The sequence below is a fragment of the Ctenopharyngodon idella genome, chromosome 13 (genome assembly GCF_019924925.1).
Source record: "Ctenopharyngodon idella isolate HZGC_01 chromosome 13, HZGC01, whole genome shotgun sequence".
In the NCBI taxonomy this organism is placed as follows: Eukaryota; Metazoa; Chordata; class Actinopteri; order Cypriniformes; family Xenocyprididae; genus Ctenopharyngodon; species Ctenopharyngodon idella.
In genome coordinates, this window is record NC_067232.1 from 31026487 (window position 1) to 31035695 (window position 9209).

At 41.8% G+C, this 9209-nt stretch overlaps 1 protein-coding gene across 1 annotated transcript in view; it reads left to right on the top strand.

Moving 5' to 3' along the window:
* pcsk2 (proprotein convertase subtilisin/kexin type 2) overlaps positions 1-8076 on the top strand; it is a 61482-nt gene extending 53406 nt beyond the window's left edge. The window contains exon 12 of the mRNA XM_051917574.1: positions 6907-8076. Coding sequence (XP_051773534.1) covers positions 6907-7396 — 490 coding nt within the window. The 3' untranslated portion in view covers positions 7397-8076. The remainder of the gene's footprint in view (positions 1-6906) is intronic.
* Positions 8077-9209: the final 1133 nt, after the last annotated feature.

A 9209-nucleotide genomic window follows, 5' to 3' on the forward strand; every position in this document is an offset into this window, starting at 1 on the left:
TAAACGGATCACAAGTAGATGCTAAATACAGGTGTAAATGGGTCTAAACACAGGTCTAAAATGTTTTGAGCTTGTCCACTTTCGATCACTTCCAGAGGTAGTCAAAAACGGATTGCTTTCGTAGTGTGAATGCTCATGTGGTCGAATCCGTTCGAACAGCCACAAAAGACCACCTACTCTCCGCCTACTGACCTAATACGTAACCATTATTTGAAGCGCGCTAGCCAGACGGGATTTAAACTTTGTCAGCTGAAGACCCAAGTTTAGTTTGAAGATGAAAAATGTACCAAGCACAATGTTCTCTCACCATTCCTAATTTCTAACTCGCACTTACAGCGTTCACCGTGGAAACAAAAGCTAATGCTCTCTGTATATTTTTTCATCATCTCCGGGCGCATTCATGTTTAAATTGCTTATTTTGAGCTTATTTTAAGAGATAAGATCTGGAAAAACTCCCTCAAAGAATTCAGGACAGGTTGAAAGTGGACAAAAAAAAAAAAAAAAAAAAAAGGATTAAAATACCAGGTGTAAATGGAAAAGTGTCTCCCTCATCTACTTGTGATCCAATCGACCAAAAAGCATCTTAATACCAGGTGTAAACAGGGCCAGATAGATAGATAGATAGAGGTGACAAAAAATGATGAAGACATAAAACTGCATTGCATACTAGGACTATAGTTGAAAAACAAGTACAAATATATGGTAGATAATCTGTCTGCATTTTCCACATACGGAATGTTGTTTTGCCGGCACGCTGATTACAGTAGTTGTCGCAGTGCTCCCACGAAGCTATGCAGAAAAAAAAAAAAAAAATTCACAGGCAGCAATTGACACACAGTGTACCACCTTTTTTTCCAGAATGGTAATTAAAAACAAAGCATCAGTTCATGTTACTTCTTGTTTGTGAGCTGTTCTATCTATAACAACGTTCATCAATGATCTCCCCCAAAGTCCCACAGTGCTGTCTCAGTGTCAGCTATAGCTACCAACAGCATTTTTCTTTATAACTCACACTGGCTTCAGGTCATGGCTCAATTTGTTGTCCCAGACAGAGTTCTCTGTTCGCTGATGTGTCTACTGTTATAAGCAAAGCCATTTATTACATTTGCATGTTGTCAGATCACTGCCAAGTTAAGGTACCCTAAATTTTGAAACAAAATTTGGTACACATACTCTATTGTGAGAGATATAAACTCAGAATTCTAAGATATAATTTTGCAATTATGAGAAAAAAAAATCAGAAGTGCAAGATAAAAAGTCAATTATATTTTTTATGTTTTTATAATGTGGTAGAAAAAAAATAATAAAATAGAATTGCAAGATGTAAACTCAGAAATAAAAATCGCAATTCCCCTTTTTTATTCTGTGGTGGAAACAAGCTTCCATTAATGAACTGTGTTCTATGTATGTTCTTATGTAAATTGCTGCATTTAATTAACGTAAAAATAGTTACATTTACGATTTATGAATGATGTTCATAATTACAAATGAAATAGTTGCCAACAACCTGATTAACATGAAAGTCTTCACATTTGTTCCTAGCTGTATGACATTTATGTGCTAAATAGGTCTTCACAAACACACTGCCTCGCAACGGATCTTACATTTCCTTAGTTTCCTGTGGCTCTTTTAATAACTGTTGTCTCGCCTTTATGCACCAAACACATCCAGACCCTTGTGTCCTCTTGTGTGGCCTTCGGATATTTCTATTAACTAGTTTCCCGGGAAACACTAGCCTCTCAAAGACTGATGCGCACACAAACACACCCACTAATCTGAGTGCCGTAATGGGCCAGGCTGGGAGACCTGCCTCTGATAATGCCATTACATCCACTTTACGGCCGCTCACTCAAGTCCTCCGCCGTTATCATCGCAGAGGCACAAAACAGCCAGTCAGCAGTGGCGGGCCTTTGTGCTCACGCCACAACAAAGAAAGCCTTATGGAGGCGAAAAAAAAACATCATCTGGCCAAACCAATTGTTGGCACCACGATGGTGTGCCATTGAAAATAGAGGAACATATAATCATTTTTTTTCCCCATGGCCCAGTTTTGCTGCTTGTGGTAGAACTGTAAGGTTATTTCTGAAATGAAAACAGAAGCTTTGCATTAGAGCTCTAGCTCTTGCACAGATACTAATTTTGGTGTTTATTTATTTGACATTTCTGTAGTTGTAGCATAACACATTTGTCTAAGCCTGTTGCCTATCCATTATAGCCAGATATGGTTTTCACATTATAGTCTTCACATTTATACTTGTTTATTAGCTAATGTTGCTGAATTAATATTAACTCTGTAAATGTCACTGGGAACATTAATGTGATCTAATAGCAAAGCCCAGATAGAATCTACTGACTTTCTCCTGCACTGATTTATTGGGAAATCAGTGTGAAATATAAACTAACCTTTTTTTTCTTTCTTAACCCTTGTGAAAAAGAAGTACACTTGAACATACAAGTGTCACATGTCTGTCTGTTTTGGACTTTTTGTATTTTGATCAGCTCCTTTGTTCAGTTTCCCGCCACTGCTTTGTTTCTATGGTTACCCTCATTGAGTTCATTTGTCCCAGCTGTGTCTGATTAATTATCTTGTTAGCTCCTCTGTTTGTTCTTGTATTTAAACCCTGTGTTTCTCTCAGTTCTCTGTCTGTCCTCATCATTGTAAAGTTGGTTGTTCTGTTCCTGGTTCTGAGTATTTTACAGAGTTTTGAGTTTGTTTGAATAAAGAAGCTGCTGCATCAAGATCCTTATTATATTCCTTTGTACTGCAACCAGCGACCGTGACAGAAGGACAGACCAACAGAAATGGATCTTGCAGCACAAGACATGATCCTAGCTGAGGACCACCTCTGGAACCTGAGGCAGAATTAGTGATGAGAGAAACGAAGCTTTTCAAAGCTTCAAATCAATTGAACCAATTGCTTCGCAAAATGATTCACTGTTTCGAAGCGTTCGAAACACCACACGCTGGTGACCCCTGCTGGTCAGAACCGTGTAAATGCCACAAAAACTCATGCCAAACATGCATAAAAACAGCTTTTACAAATTCATTGCAAATGTTTTATTGAAAGTATAATCTATAAGATGGAATTAACTAATCATCTAATACCATTAAATATTAAGTGTCTGTATAATATGTATTCTTTTATCAATTTTCAGAGCTTGTTTTGTTTATTCTATGGATGGGTCAGCTAAACAAAGACTATTAACTACTATTATTCCTTTAAATTATACAAATACCTCATTAAGACGTCTACAGTTGTGTAAAACTCATCAGAGATCAGGTAATAGACACTTTTAGACACTTAATACTCAGGTAATAGACAGACACTTGTTCAATGTTCTCAGTGAATTCGCATGATTCATGGGTTCACAGAGATCACCCCCAGCAGTGAACCATTGAAATTTCTGAACGTTTCGAAACAGTTATGACATAATGAACTGAAATCACGTGACTTTGGCACTTTGAAACACGCTCCGAACCATTGATTCAAAACAAAGAATCGTAAAGGTTTCGTAGCTTCATGAAGCAGTGTTCGAAAGCGCTCATCACTAGGCAGAATGGTCGTTCTTTGGAGAGGAATGTGGAGGAGTTCCTTGAGCTTTCCCATCAGGTGAGCTGGCCTGACACCTCTTTCTGTGTGTGTTTTCAAATGGGACTGGATGAGGATACAATTTGGTATAGTGAACCTGCTTGTTATTTCTCTCTAGTCGAGTCTATTAATCTTATTCTCTATTTAAATGGTTCTAATTTTGAAGTTGAAGAAGTTAAGAAAGAAAAGTATCTTCCTCATCCAGCCCCATCAAAAACACACGTGGCCTCACCAGCTCACCCCACGCCAGTTCCCTCCACATACCGCTCCAATGGATCGGTCCATTTCTGTCCCCTGGCGTTCCCCCGAGCACTTAAATGGGTCTCTTACAGCGTTGACCTGTGGGCCAAAGTGGCAGACCCAGCAATTATATCAGTCAGGTCAGCGCTGAAGTCAGCCTGCCTCCATCCATCTGCAGGACCCAAAACCATCCAAGTCCTCAATCCAGCAGTCAAGATGGCCTCCGCCACGCCTGAGCCCTCGGTCAAGATGGCCACCACCACTCCTGAGCCCTCTGCCATTATGGCCACCACACTTGTGCCCTTAGGCATTTTGGTCGAGTATGAGGGGATGTCCTGAAGCCCAGAGATAGTTCCAGCCCCTTGGTCCGCTCCAGTGTCTTCTCCAGCCCCTGAATCCACTCCAGTGTCTGCTCCAGCCCCTGACCAGAGTCCGGTGATGGCTTCAGCCCCTGACCAGAGTCCGGTGATGGCTCCAGTCCCCGAATCTTCTCCAGACTCCGCTCCAGTCCCAGAGTCTTCTCCAGATTCCACTCCAGTCCCAGAGTCTTCTCCAGGCTCCGCTCCAGTCCCCGAGTCAGCTCCAGACTCCGCTTCAGTCCCCGAGTCAGCTCCAGACTCCGCTCCAGTCCCTGAGTCAGTCATAGTGGCCAAGTCTGGGGTCCGGGCCAAGGCCACGGAGGCTGCACCGCCATGGTCCCTTGAACTGCCTGATCCGCCATGGCCTCCCAAGCTCCTGGCTCCGCCCTGTCCTCCCGAGCACCCTGGAGGCTATCTGACCTGCCGGCACTGCCCTGCTCATAGCCTGTCACCTCCAGGACTTCTCCCTCCCTGGTTGGACTCTTATTAGGTGCGAGGACACGCCTTCCAGGAGGGGGAGATAATTGTCACATGTCTGTCTGTTTTGGACTTTTTGTATTTTGATCAGCTCCTTTGTTCAGTTTCCCACCACTGCTTTGTTTCTATGTTTACCCTTATTGAGTTCATTTGTCCCAGCTGTGTCTGATTAATTATCTTGTTAGATCCCCTGTTTTTTTGTTGAGAAGGGAAGAAGAAGGTGGGAACCAGCGAACATTTCACAAACTTTAATCATATAAAATAAACAAACAACAAAATGAAAGTAAAACAAATACATAAACAAAACACAATGTAAAATCCAGGCCTGGTCCTCTCTTGTCTTCGTTCCTCCTTTTATGCTCCCAGAGCTCCTCCGTGAGAGATACGAAGCCGGTGTGGTGCGCAGGTGACACTCATTAACAATCACACCACTGGAATCACTCCATTCTCACGGCTCTCAGCCCCGCCCTGCTTGACACATAATGATGTTTTATTAACAAAGTTCGAGATGACAGGTTCAGATAATTAACCTAATTAGCAGAAGTGGAGAACATTCAGTTAATCAACTCAACCAATGACAAGAGGTATAAATACAACAGACTTACCGCTGTTCATCTGAGAGTTCATCAGCATCTCTTCTCCAGCCCATCTCCTCACTTCTAGTTCTATCTCTTTTTACCAAATCCGGGGGTAGTACTCTGGGTTCGGCCCACCCCTGGACAGCACACCAAATATGCATAACTTTTACTATACTCGTGAACCCCCATTGATCCTTGCAGGCCGGGGGTACCCATGGGACTGCTCTCAGCCAGTCATGGCGGCTGCAGCACCTGGTGTTAAGGACAGACGAGGCGGGGGGTTAAGGACAGACAAGGCGAGGGAAAAGGAGACAGAAGCACGAGTATAGACAGAGACGAGAGAGGGAAAAAAATCTTGATCCGGTTCCCAGACACACTGCTGCTCGGCCCTCGACCAGCTGCTGAGAGACTCTCGCTCGCGGTGCAATGCGATGATACTGGACACTCCTTGTTGGACGACTCGATACTCCCCTGCTGCCTAATGGCCAGCGATGGGTCCTCTGACTACGGACGCCCAGCAGTGAGCTCCCCATTCCCTTGGTCTTCCTGCTCCTCCCCTATCATGGCGGACAGCAGCAGTCCTGGCCTCCGGTGAACGACGGCAATTCCTTCCTCGCCCCAGGAGCATGGCAGCGAGCTCCCCATCCTACCTGTTGTTCCATCAGTCCAGCACCACCGCCTCGGCCAGCCACTGGCGGTCACCGCTCCATCATGCTGCCCGACCCCCTCAACACCGCAATCCCTCTCAGCAGAGAGGGCTCTCCGACAGAATGTCCCTTCTTCCTCCCGGGTTTCGGCACCAGTGTAATGAGGTTTGTTAATAAGGGAAGAAGAAGGCGAGAACCGGAAAACGTTTTACAAACTTTAATCATATACAATAAACAAACAACGTCCTCTCGTCCTGCATGTTCTTGGTGTTATTTAAACACCTTTGCAATGTTTTATCCAAATAAAACATATTTCCTTATCACAATGTCATCTTATTTTTAAACCCTCCTTATTCCGGTATGTAACACCCACCTTTCAGCAACCAATTCCCAATGGATAAAAACAACTATTGTATCCTACATGTTTCCCTCATTAAATATTCATTTAGACTATGAAATATGTCAGATTAGGGAAGTAAATGGGTTTTTAATTTTTCAAAATTCACATAGAGCTGAGAGTACTACACTCTTATCGATAGTAGAATCAATTGATAATCAAATCAAAACCAGAATTGTTTATAAAATGCGTAACATACAAGGGTTGAGATGTAGAACTTTGTCAAGTTTGAATCCTACAGAAATCTGCGGAAATTTTCCACGCTGCCTTTTCCCCTAAAGAAATATTTATCAGTAAGGACGTTCCATTGTTCCAGAGAAGTGATTATGGAAGAACATAACATTTGTCCCAGTTTAAATGCTTAGAGCTCGCCTAAAGGTCCTCCGTGGAATTATAGCATGTATATCAACCCCTGTTAGCATGGTGCTGGTGATACAGCAGTGGTTAACATATAGTGCACCTGATAAAATGTCATCTGTTGTCTGTAAACGAGCCAGTTAGACAGTATCTTCCATCGTCGATCATAGCATACAATTTTTTCTTTTGCCTCTGGCTTTCTAGCAGTATTAAATGCAAGTTTTATAATATCTCACTCTCTTGCTCTCTTTCTTTGTGCAGTAAAATACAGTCGGGAAACAAACTGGTGCTGAGCATCACAACCGATGCCTGCCAGGGAAAGGACAATTTCGTACGGTATCTGGAGCACGTGCAGGCCGTCATCACCGTCAACGCCAGTCGCCGCGGAGACCTCAACATCAACATGACTTCACCCATGGGGACCAAGTCCATCCTGCTGAGCCGCCGACCCCGGGACGACGACGCCAAGGTGGGCTTCGACAAATGGCCCTTCATGACCACCCACACGTGGGGTGAGGACCCTCGTGGAACCTGGTTGCTGGAGGTGGGTTTCCAGGGAGAAACCCCGCAGAGCGGCTTGCTGAAAGAGTGGACCGTCATGCTGCACGGAACACAAAGTGCCCCTTACATAGACCAAGTGGTGAGGGACTACCAGTCCAAACTGGCCATGTCCAAAAAAGAAGAGCTTGAGGAGGAATTAGACGAAGCTGTGGAGAGAAGCTTGAAAAGCCTTTTGAGTAAAAATAACTAGCCATGTGCATGATATCCTCTGTGTATTAGCATATATTCCTAGCCCATTCTCTCTCGGCTTTCTCTTTTTTCTTGTAATTATTTGATGAATGTCTGATGTGAGTCTCTCATATTAAAGTGTATTCTCTGAATGATACAGTGGCCCTGAAAACTATTCGGACACTTAAGACACACTTAAAAATGTCATTGCACAAAATATCAATGCAAGTGTCAGTTTTTGTAAAGAAAGACAGCACAAGCACATTTTACAAGCAAAATACTTCACAAATAGAAGTTTGTCAGGTTTCAAATAACAACAGTAAAGTTTGTACATTTAGTAAATCATCTCTCAACAGCAGTTTGTTTAAAGTCGTTGCAAAAATATATCAGAAAACCTCCAGCATCATTTGTCTTGGTTTGATATTTTGTTTTTTAACCCAGTGACATTCAAACTTTAAAGTGTGACTCAAGTGTCCAAATGTATGTTTTGCCACCGCTGTATGTCCCAACGAAAAAAAAAATATTACATCTTACTTTCGATGTTCTTTTTTTTTTTTACTCTTTACAGAAATGTATATAAACCAAATATATCTACACTTTATTATGTTCTTGTTTACCCTGCTTTCCCCCACCTCTGCTGTACAGTTTGTGACTGTAAATCATTTTGTGTTGTTCTCCTTAAAGTTTAGTATCTTGCAAACAGAGCAGTGATATTTCTTTCTGTAATATATTAAATATATTTTGCGAGGAGAAGATTAGTTTTTATTATGAAGAGATGGAATGTGAGTCATTATACTGCTTATGGCCAAACAAAGCATATTTCATAGCATTGTCTGTATATAATAAATCTATTTAGCTGTTTGTTAAAGCACCTGAGTGATTAAGACAATAATTTCCCCATTGGGTTGGGTGATCTGGGGTGCAATGTTTTAGAGTTGGAGTCTAACTTCCAAACTGTGGTTTGTGGTTCCCAAGAGGCTTACAACAAAATCTTTGAACATGACTCATTCAGTAAGAATTATAAGTAATGTAAAATAAATAGATACACATAAGTAGGTACATTTATTGTTTATAATCAGAATAAACAATTCTTCTCCTAGGTAATATATTTCATTTTCCTAACTGTAGGCTGTTTTTGGTTGCCAAGCAGTGAAGCAAGTTGCTATGTTAAAGTGTTAGTTCTCCCAAAAATGAAATTTCTGTCATTAATTACTCACCCTCATGTCATTCCACAGTAAAGACATCGTTAAAATAGTCCACGTGACTACAGTGGTTCAACCTTAATGTTATGAAGCGACGAGAATACTTTTTGTGTGCAAAAACAAAACAAAAATAACAGCTTTATTCAACAATTTCTTCTCTCCCCTGTCAGTCTCCTTGGTGGTTGACATGGTTGAACCACTGAAGTCACATGGACTATTTTACCGGTGTCTTTAATGCCTTTCTGGACCTTAAAAGGTACAATGACGTTGCTGCCTATGTGTGGTTCAGAAACCCATGGATTTCATCAAAAATATCTTAATTTGTGTTTTCCGAAGATGAACTAAGGTCTTACGGGTGTGGAACGACATGAGGGAGAGTAATTAATGACAGAATTTTCATTTTTGGTTGAACTAACCCTTTAATGTACATTTGTAGTCACAGGTGTGTTTATAGGCATTGTACCTGGCTTATCTGAATTTAAAACTAGCCATTTTGTAAACTGGTATGATCATCTCTGGCAAAAAAAGTGCATTGTGCCCAAGTCAGAGGCCTCCTTTGAATTCTGAATGTGATACTTCAGTATTTTCTCTCTCTTGCTCTCTGGACCTTGGATAGTAGATTATGCAGAGGTC